The 19,323-nt window shown below is 36.8% G+C and overlaps 1 protein-coding gene across 4 annotated transcripts in view; it reads left to right on the forward strand.

The window, feature by feature from the left end:
• LRRC7 (leucine rich repeat containing 7) overlaps positions 1 to 19,323 on the forward strand; it is a 499,243-nt gene that overhangs the window by 368,524 nt on the left and 111,396 nt on the right. For all 4 annotated transcript variants that reach the window (XM_044749558.2, XM_070486576.1, XM_044749553.2 and 1 more), the window contains exons 10-11: positions 3,303 to 3,447; positions 9,320 to 9,392. In XM_044749558.2, coding sequence (XP_044605493.2) covers positions 3,303 to 3,447; positions 9,320 to 9,392 — 218 coding nt within the window. The remainder of the gene's footprint in view (positions 1 to 3,302; positions 3,448 to 9,319; positions 9,393 to 19,323) is intronic.

A 19,323-nucleotide genomic window follows, 5' to 3' on the forward strand; every position in this document is an offset into this window, starting at 1 on the left:
TGTTAAATCCATGTTTATTTTTAAACCAACTCCAGTATCTTCTTTTGCTTGTGATGGCTTCTGCTCTTTTCATCTGCTGTCCTGCTCACCTGTAGACCCCTCTAGTTTGAATGGAGCAACATTCAGTATCCTCAAGGACTTGGAGACGTTGTGTCTCGAAGGCCTTTGTCACTCCAGCTACTGTTGCCTTTATGAGGTATTTGAAAGTGAGCGTTTAGAAAGACTCAAAAATAAACACCAAAGTGTCATTTTACTTCCTTAAAAGGTATTTAGAAACTTCACACCAAAATATTGAGTTGCACTGGAGCTAGCAATAAAGGAAGCTTCAAAGAGGAAAGAAATTTTCTCAAGATAAAGGAACAAAAAAAGAAATAAACACAAACACATAAACACACATACCATTCTTTTCTTACTCACCAGAAGAGAAGAATGAGCTAAGGTAACATACTAGTTCCCTGGGGAGGAAGGCTATGAGTGACATATTTCTAAGCATAGGGAGAAATTCAGCCCTCTGGCCTGACTCACCCAAAGTGCTCAGTTCCTAGCCTAGCAACTACTCACCTACTCCAAGACTGTGCTCACACTCTCTGCCCACATAGGGAGCTGAGCCCACATAGGGCTCGAGCTATGTGCTGGGTTGATTAGGGAGATAGAGGTCAGGAACTGCCAGTATAATCAGTAGGCTTTGTAGTCTGTAATCTGATAAAAGTGAGTTTGAATTTTAGCTCCACCCTTTAATAATGGGGTAACCTTGGAATGCTGCTTGTAGTAGATGCTGTCATGCATCATCCTCCTGGAATAAAGAACTTACTCTATTCCCCAGCTTCTGGGAATGCTGCTTGCAGCTCTCCACCCTCTTCAGGAATGACCTCAGCTGAAGAGAACCTCCTCACCCAGGGTCACACTCCTCTACTGGGAGACCTCCTTCCAGTGACCGATGAGTGCAGGGGTATAAAGGCCCTTCACCCCTACTCAGGACAACCACAGGGCAGTCTCTACTTCAGTGCTCCTTCAAGGGTCAGCTGAGGACCTTTCTTAAGACTTCATCACAGCCCAGATTCTTCTGCCCAATCCTGCTTCCTCCCCTCCCTCTTTCTTTCCGCTGGTGTTGATCCTAAGAACACTTTCTCATAAACTTCTCTTTGTCTCTGCTTCCCAGGGCACCCAACATGTGACATTACTTAATTTCTAAGCCTGAATGTTAAAATGCTGGCTCTGATTCAGTAGGTCTGCAATGGATCTGGGCTTCTACATTTCTGACAAGCTCCCAGGTGGCACCAGTGCTGCTGCTCTACAGAACACATTTTGAATAGCAAGAATAGAAAGTATTAAATCAAATAATATATATAAAGTACTTAGCACAGTGCCAGTGTGTGCTCGTGTGTGTGTATAATACATTTATTTATTTGTTATTTGTTTGTTTATTTATACTCTGTCAAATAAGTAGCGACAATGTAGTAAAGTGTACACAAGTAGACCAGACAAACAGATGAACCACTGAACATGGATATGTGTGGCACATTTATTTGCAAAACATGCCCTAAAGAAAAGGAAAATGAAGACTTTCATCTTGCTCTAACTCCTCTAGTCCGTGTCCCAGCTAAGGGATCACTATTCACTCCTTGCCCCAGGTATGACTTGACTCCTCCCCTGTCCTCAGCAATCCAATTGTTCAGTGATGGTGCTAATCCCATCATTCCACTTCTAAACTTTTTTTTGAGCCCATCCCCTCTTCATCTGCACTTCTGCTGCCTTAATACAGGTCCCTCTCATCGCCTCAGCTAAACTGCTTCCAGATCCTTCTAATGGGTCTCTCTGAGTCTGGTTATGAATCTTTCCTTCACAGTTCCCTGAAGTTACTATTTCAAAGCACAAATCTGATCGTGTCATTCTCCATCTTAAAAACCTTGAGTAGCCTTTCTTGCCTATAAGATAGAGTTCACATCTCCTCACATAACACATAAGGCCTTTTAACAGCTGGTTTCTTATAATCCTGACTTCATCACTCTATTCAGTTGCTTTGCGTTTCCCACTATTCCTCAAATACGCCATGCTTTTGCACACTTCTGTAAATGTATGTTCTGGTCTCTCTTCCAGATACAGATTCTCTTTTTCTTGACAAGCAGCATCTTCCAGGCAATTTGCAGCCCTGTGCTTCTATGGCATTCCCTGCATGCTTCTTTTATTGTACATATTACAGGATATTATAATTATTTGTTTACTTGACAGTTTCCTTCACTACTGTGAGCTCCTTAAGAATAAAGGCTTTGTCCTTATCATGACAAGTCTCTCCCCATCCCTAGCTGACTTGTTCATGATTGTTCTCCAATATTTAACGTAAGTCTTGGTCCATATTAGATCCTCAAAAAGAAAGATTGAATGAACAAAATATTGAAGCTTCCTAGTAGGATAAAGTCTAAATCACAATTTAAAACCCTTCTTATGCATTTGAAATTGTAAGAATCAAGATGTCAACATGCATTGTTTATTTAATTAATTTGGTTACAACTTTGAGATTATTGTGTTTTAGCTGCTATATTGAGATATAATTCTCACACCCTAAAATTCACCCATTTAAAGTAGACAATTCAGTGGTTGTTAGAATACTCACATGGTTGTGCAGCCATCACCACGGTCTAATTTTAGAACATTTTCGTTACCCCTAAAAGACACCCTGAAGCCAATAGTGGTCACTCCCACGCCCCCGCCCCCCAGCCTCTAGCAATCCTAATCTACTTTCTGTCTCTATAGGTTTACCTATTCTGGACATTTCATACAAATGGAATCATACAATATGTGGTCTTTTGTGACTGGCATCTTTCACTGCATGTGTTTTCAAGGTTTATCTGTTTTGTAGCATGTATCAGTACTTTATTTATTTTTATTGCCAAATAGTATTCCATCATTTTCCATCATATAAATATTTTTTTATCCATTCATCAACTGATGGACATTTGGTTTATTTCCACTTTTTGGCTGTTGTGAATAATGCTGCTTTGAACATTGGTATTTTGTGTGGACATGTGCTTTCTTCTTGAGTATAGATCTGGGGATTGCTGGGTCACGTGGCAACTCTACGTTTAACATTTTGAGGAACTGCCAACCTGTTTTTTAAAATGGCTGCACAATTTTACATTCTTACTGGCAATGTATGAGGGTTATAATTTCTCCACATTCTTGCCAACACTTATTATTGTTGTCATTGCCTTTAAAATTAATTTTACAGTGTTGTGGTTTTTACAACTTTAAAATGTCTTGTGAAAGTTTCTCAACTAACCCTGAGTTTATGCAATGTCATCAAGAATATAGGGAAGTTAAAGATGTTGATATACCTGGATATGTCAAAAAACAGAATAGAAACGGTTGACATGGATATTTCTGGATGTGAAGCCCTGGAGGACCTCTTGCTGTCATCCAATATGTTGCAGCAGTTGCCTGACTCTATAGGTGAGAATATAATGCTTTGTCATGAATGTTTATGGCAAATGTGCCACTTTCTTTTTTGGTGTATAGTTTGTCTATAGACATAGGGAATATATGGTCAGCCTGATATTAGTAAATTAGCAAATTCATCATTCAAGAAGATAAAATAGTGTTTTACAAATACCTTAAAATGAAATTGTAACTCATCAAATTCAAGAAGCATCTCCTATTAAGATGATCCTCCTCAGTTGGTATATTTTCACATTTTCCAGATCTCCTAAGTTGTAAAATGTTACTGTAAGGAGTATATATCTTAGCTTTAAAGTAATTCGATAGCCATATATGTCTCCTTTTATCACTATAGAATTACAGTAGCTTCTGTCCTCAGTGTTGCTATATTCTACTTTTAATATTGTTGTAACATTGCTATAATCTAGGAATAACATGAAGATGTATAATAAATATAAAATATCTTCATAGTTCTCTTTTTTAAAAAAAAAAAAACATTGTCTTTAATATGCTTTTTAAGATTCATGAGGGGAGGTAATTTGAGTGTATATTGAGCACTCAATCTATTTTTGTTACAAATTTTTATATGAGTAAAACAATGAAAGACTCTAAGTTTAATAATGAGTAAACCTTTTTGGACAGATATCTTGCTATTATTATTTATGAGAAGACTCGGCTAGGAGGGTAATCATCAAATTGCTTACCTTTGGGATGTGGTTTTTAACACTCTTTGAATTAGATGTGTCATATGTTCTGGAACTTATTAGTGCTTCTGAAAATTAAGTCACAACCTAGGTAGCCTGACTGAAGGGGACCTAAAAGACATAGCCATTTCCCAAATTTTTCTTCAACATTTTATTGTTTCTCTTTTCACCATTCTTGCAGGCTAATAGGGAATACTAGTTTTGACAAAACAGACTAGCTTTTCTTTCTTTCTGGATCTTATGACTTTTTGATTTATAGAATTGCACATGTTATAACAGTATTTCCTCAACTTTCTCCAGCATAAGACTTATCTGAGAACTTTATTAAACACTTCTACATTTCCAGCCTCTTTCTCTGAAAATTCTGATTCAGAAAGTTTATAGGTAGGCCTTCTGATCTATATGTTTGTTAAACATCCTAGATGAAACTTATGATCAGATAAGTTTAGGAAATACTGTTTTATGTTGTAGAAGGTATGGAAGTGTAACGGTTAGAAAGAGCATCCTGGGGGCTGGCCCCATTTCCTAGTGATTAAGTTCAGTGTGCTCCACTTCAGCAGCCCAGGTTCACAGGTTTAGATCCCAGGTGCACCACTCAGCTGCCATGCTGTGGTGGGAACCCACGTATAAAGTGGAGGAGGATTGGCACAGATGTCACCTCAGGGCTAATCTTCCTCAAGGAAAAAAAGAGGAAAATTGGCAACAGATGTTAGCTCAGAGCTAATCTTCCTCAGCCAAAAAAGAAAAAAGAGCATCCTTTGGTCAGAAATGGTCATTTGGTCAAGATAACCATCTGGTCAAGATACATACCTTACACTCCTACTCAATCACCACTCCATACCTCTTCAAAGACATAATGAGATAGAGAAAAACTTATATTTGAAGAATATATTTTTGTTCATTACTGCCTCCTCAGCACCAAGAACTATTCCTGGTATATGGTAAGTGCTGCTTAAAAATTTAGTAAATAAAATAATTTATCTATGCTTAAGAAGAATGAACATTGACCTGAACCTGAGATCGAATGGAAATACAGCAATAACCCCAAGCCTGATGGACTCCAGACCACAAATAGCAGTGGCAGTGATAAGTTCAGTTCCTGCAGTGGAAAGAAAAAAATAACACCTTACATGTAACAGGGGAACCCAAACTTACAGGAGATTGAGGCAGGAACCCCTTTTCTGTGAAGAAAGACTGAAAAAAACCTACAACTAATATGTGGAGAGAACAGATAACAGGTTCACTGCTGAAAACCATGGCAAGTCTTAAGCTGGTTTGGACTGGATCTGCAATATCCACATGGGTGAGACATGGTGAGACTACCGTGTTTCTGATATAAGACCTGCTTCTGAACTCCAGAGACTCGGGAGTCAGGTGGAGGTCCCCATAAAACTGCCCGACAGGGAGGGGTTAGCATAGGTAATGAGGAAACCTCACCCTCACAAATAAGCATGCAAACACATTCTTAAAGGAAAACTAATGTTGTTTTGACAACCAAAAACTCAAACAAATAGGAAAATTTACCCCAAGGGAAACCGAAGTTATCAAGCAGTGTCAAGATGATTTTAAGTATGTGTGGATCCTCAAACAGATCAAAGGAAGAATAACATTCCTAAAAACAGTAAGAAGTTATAAAACAAAACAGGTGATATGACCAAGAACAGGTGGTTATGAAAAAGAACCAATTATAAATCCTGGAAATGAAAATGTCACATAGTGAAATAAAAGATGATATAATTCTTTGTTTAAAATATCTTCCTTTCAGAAGGCAGACTAGGAAATTAGCCTTCTGGCCTGGGGAGGGCAGCCTGTAAAGGTGATAGAAAACGTCAGATTAGATATTTGGCTGGCTTAAAACAGCCTGTGACAGGCAGGTGGTATTATAGATTTAAGACCTTCATTTAGAATCCGAATGGTTCTCAAATTAAGAAACTAACTTTGTTATAGTAGTTTACTCCTTGAACTATCTTTGAGCCCTACTTACCTTTCAGGGAAAATTGTATTTATACATCTGCAGTCTCTAGAGTCCATGATGATACATGTAGCATGGCTGACTTTCCTCTGAGAATTCCCTTCTTGGTCAAGAGAAATATCTGGGAGAGGGGACTAAGGCTCTTTTCTAAGACCCTAAGATAATTCATTGATGCTGATTGGATGGGAGATTGCATCTTGTCTTCTTTATTTGATCATAGATTATCTATTGGTCTACCAACATTTAAAAGAGTAAAAAATGAGAAATTTCATAGTATTAATAAAGGGAAATGGGAAATAAAACAAAATCTTTACTTTCTTCACACTATTTTAGTTCTGCAACTATGAGGGATTTGAATGAAGTGACAGAGTCAACAACAAGCCCTGGGTGCTGCGTCCTCTGATTGTGCTGGCTCCAGGGAAGATGAAGGGGGCTCTTCTCCTCTTCTATATGGAGGATTAACAGTCTCTTCAATGAAATCTCTGCTTCGCATAGCACAGAAACTCAGTAATGGACAATAGAATTGTTTTTACTTTCCAAAATAATTTATGTTATTCACTTAGTGGTTAAGGACACAGGTTTTATAGTTGAGTTGCCTGAGTTCAAATTCTGTTTCTACCTTACTAGCTGTGTGACCTTAGACAAGCTATTTACTCCCTCTCTGCCTCAATTTCATCATCCATTAGGTAGGATAGTAACAGTACTTGAATCATGAGATTATTTTGAGCAATAAAAGAATTATTATATGTAAAATTGCTTAAAACAGTACCTGGCATGGAGTAAGTGCTCAGTGTTAGCTATTATAATAATGTAACAATTATTATGATCCTAGATTTGATGAGTGCATAACTATTTTGGCTTTTAAAATTCTATTACATGTGCATAAATGCCATGTAAATATTGGCTATTTTTGATAACATTATATTAATGTTTAATACATTGCTGCTTGTTATATATTATACATAAGTAGCTAAAATCATAGTAAAAGGCCTCCTTTTTCTTTCTCTCCTGTACTTCTTAGTTGGGTGTATAGGATAAAGAGGTGTGGAATTCAGGAAGGGCACAAGTGGAGAGACAGAAGAGGATAAAATACCTTTGGTTCCTATAAGATAGAAGAGTGTCCCAGCAGATATGACATAGAAACGTAAGAAAGGAATTGTCTGCCAGAGGAAGTCAGAACAATGGAGGTGAGGCTAATGGCCTATTTCCACTCCAAGGACAATCAGATTCCACAGAAGCTTCAGAATCTGTCCAAAGAGTATCCCCTTGGATGGAGTACGTGAGTGACAAAGTAGCCACAACACAGATGAGTGAGGTCCCTTCAAATCCATAGATGTGGAACTCAGGACTAAGCAGTGAGGCCAACTTGCTTCAGCCTTTAAAGCTATAGAAGTTTCTGTCAATTGTGAGAATCACTATTCCATTCTTCAAAAAAATCTGTTTCGTCAGCCTTTTGGCCTTAGTCCCTAACCTGCCTGAAGATTTTCTCACCACAGCTTCACACCCAGAGACTATGATTCTCTTAAAGAGTGCTTTGCAGCCTGGCTTCATGGCATCTGCTCAGCCATCTGTAACCCAGCCCAAAACTTCTATGACTCAATCAAGAGAGATGGAGACTGCCAGCCTCCTCCAGCTCCTTTGGTGGGCGGGGGCAGTGGTTTGATCGTGGCTACCAGGTCACACAAAATTTAGCCGTAATTCATAGTCCCCTGTATTCTTCTCACAATTGATGAGCAGACTCAGGAGTTCTTTTGTGTTTCCAAGGCTGACATTTTAACATATACACACTGGAGAAGCTAAAGTGATTCAGTCACCCTTTGAACATAGATGAATATGGCAGTGGGTGTTCAACTTCAGAGACAAATGACCTCAGTGTGAATTGTCCTCTTTCCCAGGCGCTGCTGTTTTCAGCATTGTGTCCTAGAGGCACAAGCTGATGTATTAAGCTTCCAATATTGTAGATATTTTCTCACGACAGTCTGATAGTCATAACATTTCTCTCCACTAAAGTAGAGATTCTGAGTGCTTCTGCAGAATAGGTAAGTGGGCATACTGAAATTTAAAGGGCAACGACAACTTTATTTCAGATTTTTGGTGACTTACTCTATGCCTTTAAAGAATCCTCAGAATACTTGAAGTGAATGGGCATGATGTACAGCAGTGCATCTCAAAGGATGTCCGCGAAACACTACCTGGACAAGATGCTCTGTGTGTGCATGTGGATTCCACGGTAACTTTGGAGAGTCACATTGCTACATTAGTATATTAAAACCGACTTGAAAAACTTCGTTAAAGAAATCCGTTTAATTTAGCGTTTCCCCAGTGCATTTGACCACAGACCCTACTCTGTCCATCAGAACAAGCGTTCTGAAAAACAAGCAGTCTGTAGCATATAAGGCATATTTCCAACATAAAGCAAAAGTTAGCCAATTGTTAATGCTTTGTCCTTGGATTTTGGCTATTTAAGCCATATTGATATTATAGGTTATGTTATGGCTGGGTAGAAGCTGTTCTTCAATTACTCTGTGGCTAATTCTCATTAAAACCCCGAGAGGAGAGCAAGCAGGAAGGGTATGAGGGCATAAATCAGACAGTGAAAGATAAATAGTTGGAACGTCAATTCTTGGCCAATTCTACTTGGTGTATTAAAAACTGCAAGTTTTTGTGCTTACTGCTGATCCAAGTCAAGGATTTATGGTAACAAAAAGAGTATGAGGTCATATGTTGTAATTTTCCAAGTCCATAATTATAACCACTGCATTGCAATACCTCAGTACTCATTCGTTGATTATTAGGCTTAATTTGGATTTGTTTTCAATTTGTATCACAACAGGAATTTTAGTTATTAGAGCTTAGGAGTTAATTAAATATTAAATCACAGCTGGCTTGAAAAATTTCATCTGGTCCATTTGCTGCATAATAGAAAAGGGAAATGTGGTGTTACTGTCAACTCAAGTTTCTATGGAGCCCTATGTTTTGTTTACTTGTTTGCGTTGGTGTACTCGAACTCCCATTGATGTAAGTAAATGTTTTGCAAATGGAAGGTCAAAACTAGACTACACACAAATATCAGTTTGTAGGTTTATATAAGCAGAATACAGCCAATTAGCTGACAAACATTCATCACAGCGATTCCTTTTATTTCTTTCATATTGTATTTCCCATCAGAAATCTGTTCTTATGTATTGATAAACCTTCTTCTCTGTTTTAGGACTGTTGAAAAAGCTAACTACTCTAAAAGTAGATGACAATCAACTGACAATACTACCCAATACAATCGGAAAGTAAGTGCCAAATTTCATACCAGTCAGCCTCTCTAAAGCCAGAAACAGAGGGATAACTTGAGTTTTCCCCTTCAAAACATTTTCTACTAGAGATGTTAATAATCTTGTTCATGTGTAAACTTATTTTAGACCATATTTTATTTGGTTATATATTTGTATATATCTTAATTTAGTTTTATATCTGAACACTGCATTGACACCCAACTATATAATATCATGAGAAATACTTAACTGTGACTCTTTCATAAGCAAAGTGATTACCCAGACCTTCAATTGCCTGTAATTTTCCAGATATAGTTAATTTGGTGTTTTTAACTGCATAAAATATGTCTTACAAAATCAAATCAATTTTTATAAGGCTCTGCAGTATGTATATTTTGCCATTATACTATTAGTAATATTTGGTATTTGTAGAAGTTTAATGTACTTTTAGAAGCTAAAGAGATAAGCGTCTGTTTTAGCTTGCATTTTTAAAAGCTTCAAGATGAAAGATCATCATTATTTTTTAAGGACAAAACATATTCCATTTATTGGAAAGCAACTTATTTCTAATTTTATAGTTCTTTAGGAAATATATATAATTATCAGTGTTTCACTGAAATGCTTTTGTTTACAACTTATGTAAAATGAGAGATCAGTAAGGTATCTTCATTCTAAAACTGTGAAAGGCCATTTTATAGGTTTCTTGCTCCACATCTCAGTGTGAAGAATAATATAAATCCATAATTTAACAGATTTGTGTATACTGAGGGTGGAAATGGGGAGGAAGCATGGGAAATCTCTGTACCTTCTGCTCAATGTTGCTGTGAACCTAAAACAGCTCTAAAAATAATGTCTATTAAAAAAGAAGAAGAAGAGGAAGACTGACTGACAAACCATGGTTATTCATACGTGGGTATTTGGCAGACATCTTGTCAAAAATGAACGAAGTGAGCTTGACACTTCAAGGAAACGAACTGACAGTATTTGTTGCCAGCGATGAAATTTGAGCTATCGAGCAAAAGTTAGAATTTTGGAAAATTTGTTTCTGCCACCATGAACTTGACAGCTTCCCAATACTTAAAGCCTTTTCTGATAAGACTTGAGTGAAATTAATGAAAGTGATTTGTTGATACTACATTGTGAAATGTGTCAACATTTGGAAAATCTGTTTAACTCAGTGAAGCCACATTTTCCAAATAACCAATATATGAGGTACAAAATCAGACATGAGTAAAAGACCCATTGAAGGTGCAAAATACACCAGCTGATTTTAATGTATTGGTACGAAGAGTAAGAAAAGTTCATTGATATAATTTCAGATTCCACACTGCAATTATCCCCTAATAAACTACCACTTGTTGAGTTTTAGTATAGTATCAAAGAATAATCACAACTATCCAAAAAGCTATTAAAATACTACTCCATTTTCTAACCGTACCTGTGTGAGGTTGGGTTTTTCTGACATAATTCAGGAAAATAATATACACACAATCTGTTGTGACAGATTGAATACGTAAGCAGATATGAGAATCCAGTTACCTTCTATTAAGCCAAACGTTGAAGAGATTTCCAAAATTAAAACAATGTCACTTTTCTCACTAAATGTTTTTCTTTTGGAAATATAGTTACTTCGCATAAAAATGTTATTCACACGTCATGGGTTTTTTATTGTTAAGAACAAAGAACAAATAACTATTTTAAAAATCCCTGTTTTAATTTATAATATACCAATAGGACTATAAATCATAGAAACAAAAGTTCTTTAAGATTACCAGGGATTTTAAGAGTGTAAAGGGATCCTAAGACAAAAAAGTTTGAAGATTTCTGTTCTGTCACACCGTGGTTTGGATGGTAAAGTTAAGACAGCTATTGTCTACCTTTTGTTCTCACCACAAGGTAGCACCCGCATACACATGTTTTGTATTTGCATGTATGGCAAAAAGGACTATATTTCTAAAATTTGGTATACCTTTAATAGTAGACCTTAATAAGCAACCTAAAAAAGTAAAATAATAATAATCATATAATAATAATGGCTTTGTTTTCCTTAAGAAATTCAGAATTGATAGATCAAAAGTTTAGTGCACGGACTAGAGACGAAATTTGATTATGTTCCTGTTAAATGGCACCCCAGGTCACATGCAGAAAGTCTTTTGAAAAGGCTGGAATAGTCTATTTTTTTCTGAAACATTCTACCTAATCTTCTGGGCACCATAATCCTAGAAATGTTAAGACCAGTTGCAGTGACCAAAAACATTCTCACTCTGCACATAGAACGTTTCAGGATTAGACTTGTCTTTGGTAATTGTTAATAGTTCAACTATTAAAAATTTGCTGGAAGAATTCACTTTTTAACATTTTTCGTAGTCGAAATAGATTCCATGACTTGTAAAATTGATTATTTTTGTTATTGACTCTTAGTCTGTGCCTGGGAGTTCCAGCTGCTCTAAAAATTGAATGCGTCATGAAAATAGTGAAAAACTTTCTTGTGTGTACTCACGTTGTGACAGACACCATGTTTGCTGCCTTACATGCCTTCTCATGTAGTTACAGGCCCACTAACACTACTAGATGTGTATTATGATCTCCCCATCAATGGATACAGAAACTGAGGCTGAGAGAAGTTTCCAGATTTCAAAGCTAAGCTGTTAATTGAACTATATATGATGCCTCTTAATATATGTGATAGTTGAGTCACACATTTTGTAATATTTGGTAATTTAATGGGTCCCATTGCTCTAGAGTCAAAGGATCTCCCATAAGAAGAGAAACTGCATGCTGAGCCTTCTCTCTCTTGGCTTTGTCTTGGACAAGAGCAAGAAACTGAAAATCTGAATGGGTATTTTAAAAAGTCCTTCCTTCACAGAGTATGGTCAAAAAGACCGCTGGGCTGGGAATCAGAAAATCTAAGTAGCTATGCAAAGCTGGGTAAATCCTTTCTTCTGTATGGATCTCAGACTCCTGAGGGACAGTGCAAGGAGCACTGACTTTGGAGTCAGACAACGTGGGTGTGACCCTGGCTACACCGCTTACTGTGTGAACTTGGACAAGTTGCTTAACCTCTCCGTGGCTTCGTTTCCTCATTTATAAGTTCCACCTACATCTAAAATTCTCTAATTCTCTGATCCAAATGTTTAGTCTACAAATGGCAAATTTTCATAGTCTACTTACTAGACTGCTATAATTGCAAGAAAATAAGTGAACTTTGTTCTAGTTACCTGAGTGCTAAACACAGTGCTTCCCTCTGTTCCCTAAGCCTGGAGGGACACCCGAACCTGCAGCTGTGCATGGCTTTGGGAAAAGAATTTGGGGCTGGGTAATAGAGTATATAGGGACCCTTGCTTTTATCATATACCCTCTGTACTTTTTGAATTTTGTATCATGTAATGTTATTCTAGTCCAAAAAATAAAAACAGTACATGCACACAAACCCTTCACTGTATAAAACCCAAGTTACTTCACGTCATACTCAAGTTCTCCCATAGTCTAGTCTAGACTGGTGATTCTCAACATGTGGTCCCCTGATCAGCAGCATCAGCTTCAACTGGGAACTTGTTAGAAATACAAATTCTCAGAGACAACCCCAGATCTACTGAATCAGAAACTCCGGGCGTTGGGCCAGCAATCTATGTGCTAACAAGCCCTTCAGGGGACTGAGATGCACACTAAAGTTTGAGAACTGCCATCTAGACTCAGCTTACTTTTATAGTTATCAGCTAGCTTCTCACACACTATTCCATCCTGCCCACATCAGACTTGCCTAAGAGACTCGTTTAAAATGAAGCTGCCTTCAAGAGGAAAGTGCTCGGTTGCTTTGGCTCTGGAACCAGCACTTTGTGGGTTTAAAACCTGGCTCTCTGACGTGCCGTTGGGTAACACAGAGGCTTCTGTTCTCCGCCGTAAACTGGAAATCATAATAATGTCTACCTCAAGAGAATGTTGTGAGGATTAAATGTGTCAATAAATGGAAATCGCTCACACATTCAATGAATGTTTTTTTTAAAAAAGTAAACAAAAATATTGTCTTAGGTCCTTTGAATTTCTGGGATTTGGATTCAAGAAATTTGTTTACTTGTTTTTATGACTTAATTCTTCTCGCTTCTGCCCACCCACACCACAGCAGCTTCCTCCTCTGAATTAAAAGCTCTAGTGAACCCATGAACTAGACCAGATTTCCTAAATTATATTCTTTGAAACAGTGACTTGAGATTTTAATAGGTACGACATAAAGATAAGTTTCATGGACAAATAAATTTTGGGAACTCTGTATGGGAGGTAGAGAACACTCTAACTTGTGACATATTTCCATTTATTCTATCAGTCTGTTTCTATCACCATTTAATTTTTCAGTTATTTTGCCATGTCTTCCTAACTAGAGTATGGGCTCCTTGAGGGCTGGGGTCGTCTTGAGCATGCTTCATCTCTTTCTTTGTACCTCAGCAGTATGGCACAGGGGGTGTGTTTGCCAGCTTGGGACTAGACTTGGATTTCAATCCTGGCTTCTGCTCTCATTAATTAATTGACTCTGGGTATGTCACTCCACATCTCGGCACTGCAGTTTTCTCATCTGTAAAATAGAAATGATAGTACCTCCCAGAGGTGGTTGTGAGATTTAGTCTTAGGGAGCCTTCAATAAATTGTAATAGTCATTAATAGTAATAGCAAAAAGATTTATTTATTGATCATTGCTTATGTTTATCTGTGTGAGGATTAGTAATATAACATGAATGAAGCATCCAGTTCTTAAAAAGGAAAATGTTTTAGACTTATTTGCAAATAAGATAATAATACATTCTCTTAGTCTGCTCAGGTTGCAGTAACAAAACAGCATAGACTAGGTGACTTAAATGACAGAAATTTATTTCTCACAGTTCTGGAGGTTGGGAGTCCAACATCAAGTGCTAGCAAGGTGGGTTTTATTCTGAGATCTCTTCTCTTGCCTTATAGGCGGCTATGTGCTCACATCACTTTTTCGTGGTGTGTGCACAGGGAGGGAGTGGGACAGAGAAAGAGAGAGAGAGAGAAATTGACTCTCTGGCATCTCTTCTTGTAAAGGTGCTAATCCCCTCGTGAGGACCCCATCCTCATGAATTCATCTCGCCCTAATTACCTCCCAAAGGCCCATCTCCAAAAGCTATCACATTGGGAGTTAGATCTGCAACATATGAATTTGGAGGAGACAAAAACATTGAGTCCATCTCATACATATTTTAACTTATAAAAGCTACTGTTAGGAAAAGCAGTGTTGGAAATTGTTTCCGTGCTTTTTGTCAAAGTCCTTAAGAAGAAATTGTTTAGAATATTGTCGTTTGGTTATAAAGTCAAAGGACCTAGAGAGAGAAATTTAAAACACAAAAGGAAAAAACGTTAATGTATTTCCCAAAGTGATAGAAGTATCCTCACACACACACACAAAAAGTTATTGAGAAAAGTACAGAGAAATGATTAAATGGAATTTCATTGATGATTGTATAAGATTTTGAATAAAGCACAAAACCAGCAACAATATCTATTTAAGAGCCATTCTCCTCTACTGTCTATTTCCTCCTCCACTCCCTGCCCCAGCATTTTTGGGTTGTGACCATTTACGGCTTGTGACCAAATTATAATTGCAGTGCTTACACCAGCATATGTGAAATGTTTCTATATTTTGGTTGGTTAAGAAATCTTTCAGTATTGGTATCCTAACTTGAAGCATATAGAATCTTTTTTTAGTGATCTTTTGCACTGAAGCTATTTTCAACTCATAGGTTACAGATCTGTTCACTAAAAAATACTTTTAAACAGTATTCTGCATTTGGGTGATATTTTTCTCCTATAATTAAAAAATAATTACAGATTCCTTTTCCAATCAATTTAGTTAACTTCCCGAAAAATCCAAAGGAAGGCAAAAGTTAATAATTACTTTAGAAAGAGGAAAATCAGGTGCAATGAAAAATATATTGTTTCTACAATGATGGAATTCTGCTCAAAATCAGTCAACATAGGTATTCCACAGGTAAAGTCTCTAAATAGTTGACTATGCCTAACAGATGCTATTTCTACCACAGTTTGACTGAATTTGGCTTAGACTGTAGGATTTAGTACCAAACTGGGTGAAGTTCACTTAGTAAGCACTATAGAAAAGAATTAGTCTAAATTTTGTTAATTTCTTGCCAGTATTTAGAAGCAGTACAAGCAACTTACCTAATGTTAATGAGAAAATTAAGAATGGCATCTAAAACTTGTTCCTAGCCTAAATTAAATGACATTGATGGATATTGGTAAAAGTTGCTTAGCATTCACTATGTGCCCACTCCAAATGTTTTTCGTGTATTAACTCCTCTACGATATTTAGTCTTTATAACACATGGGTAAGTACTGTTGTCACCCCCTTATGCCCAGTGATGAAACTGAGGGACAGAGTAACTAAGAAATTTGATGAGAATATTGCCGCTAGTAATTGCAGGAGTCCAGACTCCAATCCCCACTGGCTGCTGCAATTTAGTTTCTCAACCCCTGGGCTATACTGGCACTTTCAGGGAGCAGCTATATAAACAGCTTGCCTTTTCCAAGTTTTCTCTCTCTCTCTTTGGTTATTATATCCCTTTCTACTAAATCTCTGCTTGTACAATCACTATTCTTCGTAGTCACCTGAAATTTGTCTAGTTCCCATGTCTTACTGGTCACTTGCTGGTAATTTTACACTTATCTACTAGAAGGTTTTATTTACATAAAACAACTCATCGTAAAAGGGAATGTTACAGGATAACTTTCACACGTTTCAGAAACAGATTGTTCAAAATTTGGGTTTTTCAGGGTACTCAATGCCTCGTAACAGGTCATTTTAATGGAATGCCAAATCCATGCCAGGGGCTTAGCATACATTTAATTTTCATTGAAACTCTATGTATTAGACTTCATCAACCAATTTTACAGATGAGAAAACAAGGATTAGTAGTAGATAAAGGTCACTCAGCAATTAAGTGGCCACACTAGAATTGAAACTCAAGCCTGTCTGAATATTTTTCACTGAATTACATCACTTCTGTTAAGAATTAAAAGTGACCTAAGAAAATGAAGCCCAAAGCCATTTATTTTTATGTTTATTAGCATCTATGTTAATAGTAATTTAATGGTATCTAGTGGTTTCTAATGGTCATAAACAATGTTAAAGTGAAATTATAGATTATCTATGTAATACTCAGTCTCTCCTCCTTATTAGCCAGGTAATTGAGGGTTAATGACACAGTAATATCTTCCCAACCAAGACTAATTTGTGGAGACCAAACTAAAGCAGAGAAAAATGTAGAGAATATTTCTAGAAAATTGTCAATATTATTGTTGATGTTCAATTTCAAGCATTTCTACCTCCGATAGTGTCACTGACGTGAACAAAAGCCTGACTGAACACAACTCTTGTAATATTTGTATCGATTTTAGCTGTTATTGACATATCTATTGTGTATATGTGTGTGTGTTTAAATGTTACCCTTGAAATATCTGCAAGGGCTCTATTTAAAGCCTTGCAGCTCCATGTGCAACCCCAGGACCAGCAGCATCTCTGTCACCTGGGAGCTTGTTACAGACACAGCATCTGGACCCCACCCCACACCACTGACTCCGAGTCAGCCTTTTAGTAAATTCTCCTGGTGATTGCTGTGCACCCCAAAGTTTGGGAAGCAGGGCTTTAAAGCACTTTACACTTCCTTTGCAGAATGTTATTACTTTTAATGAGCACAATTATAGACTATAGATAAAACTTTTTTTAAAAAGGTAACTTTTTATCTCTTTTTTTGCATAAAGTATAATGAATGTATTTTTTAATTGAGGTATAATTGACATATACCATTATATTACTTTCAGGTGTACAACATAATGATTCGATATTTGTATATATTGCAAAATGATCACCAGAATAAGTCTCATTAAGATCTGTCATCATACATAGCTACAAAAATTGCTTTTTTCTTGTGATAAGAACTTTTAAGATTTACTCTCTCAGCAACTTTCAAATACGCAATATAGTATTTTTAACCAACTATTGCTACCATGTTATGCGTTACATTCCCATGACTTATTTATTTTATAACTGAAAGTTTCTACCTTTTGACCCCTTTCACCCGTTTTGCTCAATCCCCACCCCCCACCTCTGGCAACCACGATCTGCTCTCTATATCTATGAGCTCAGTATTTTTCGTTTTTGTTTTTTAGATTCCACATATAAGTGAGATCATACTCACTCTTTGTATTTGTCTTTCTCTTTCTGATTATTTCACTTCTTTTGATTTGCTTTTGAATGCCAGTGATAATCTGAGTAAATGTGACATCACTGTTTTCATATAGGGTCCTGCATTAAAATACCTTAGGTGATTTCTAATAAAGTCAGCTGGACTCTTAGGTTATCAGCTTGAATCTTGTGGATTTCAGAGATCATTAAGGAATGTATGTTTTGCACCTAATAGCTTTTCTCTGTTACTCAGAGACGTAAAATACTCTTAGGCTATAGGTTATTAATTCAGTATAACCCATGGTGCAGTAAAAACGTTGTCTTTTTAGTGTAGGAAGTTCTCACTTTATACAGTAGTGGGGGGAATGTGAAAACAACCATGCAAGCTAAAACCATGCAACACAGTCTTCATAATCAATGGGGAAAATTGTGATTGTTCTGACAAAAGGTCTTTAAAAACACTATTATTACTAGTTATAAATATGTAGGGAAATGGAATAATGGTAAAACAAATTTACTTAGTATGCGGTCATTGTAAATTTTAGGAACATCAAGAATTAAAGTGGGTTTTTTTTTGGTAAAAAACTTATCAAGATTAGTTTGAACAATGCTTGCCTTCTTTTCATTCATTGTGTAAGTTATAATTCAGGGTAAACATCTTTTCTGTGCATCGTTGAATTGTCAGACTCATTTTTAAAAGCGTGGATCAACTTCCAAACTTTTATCCTTTGTGTTTTCAACGTTATGAAACATTTCTGACAGTTCCTTCAATGTGAAGTTTATTGCCTACATCACGTCCTCTGGGATATCTTCATCCTTTTTATCGCAACCACTTTCCTCATTTATGTCAGCAAGTTTGCCATCACTAAGTTCCCCTGGCAGCATATCCCGTCTCTCGAATAGTGGCAGGCAACATTCTCACAGTCAGCTATTTCTTCTGTACCTCCATTTATGTTTGATTCAAATCCTGCACAGTTATTTGCACAGTGTGCTAAAAGTTTCTGCTATACTGCACACGTATTACTTGCTGTTACTTCCTGCCATGATGCTTGAATATTGTCAATTGTGTGCTTTATGTCATTTCTTCCAAAACTCAGCTAAAGAAACCACATGATAGCCGAGTCAAAAGTCTGTGTAAGACAATAGGCTTTCAAAGTTGAAATAACTCCCTGGTCCGTTAGCTGGATTAATGGAGTGGTTCTTGGTGATAAAAAGCACATTTTCACATTTTCATTTAAAACCCCAAGAGAATTAGGGTGACCAACAGCATTATCCAACAATAGTAGTGCTTTGCAAATTTATTAAATTATTAATATTAAATTTTAAATTATTGTACCTATAGTATCTCTCTACAGCTGATTGACAAGAAGGCAACACAACTACATGATTTACTGTCTGTGTGTGAACTGAATAACAGATGTGCAGTGACTGTCACTAACAGACTTTGAAAGAAGTAATGAGACTAATCACTGATTAGGATGCACATCTGTTATTGACATTGGGCTTTGTAGACTAAAGAGTTAGCAACAAAGCGTATACTTTTTGCTGTTGCTCACAGTTAACGTATGGAGGTAATTGAAGTTTGAACCATGTTCTTGGGGAACTAATGTTATTTAATGAAACCATGTTAACTGAAATTTGTGCATGTCAGAACTGTGCAAACTAAGGACTGCTTTACTGTGACTCAGGACTAACCTCAAAACACGTTTCTGTAAAAGAAAGAAAAAATGAGAAACTTTA

This window comes from Equus asinus, chromosome 16, assembly GCF_041296235.1.
Source record: "Equus asinus isolate D_3611 breed Donkey chromosome 16, EquAss-T2T_v2, whole genome shotgun sequence".
NCBI lineage: Eukaryota > Metazoa > Chordata > Mammalia > Perissodactyla > Equidae > Equus > Equus asinus.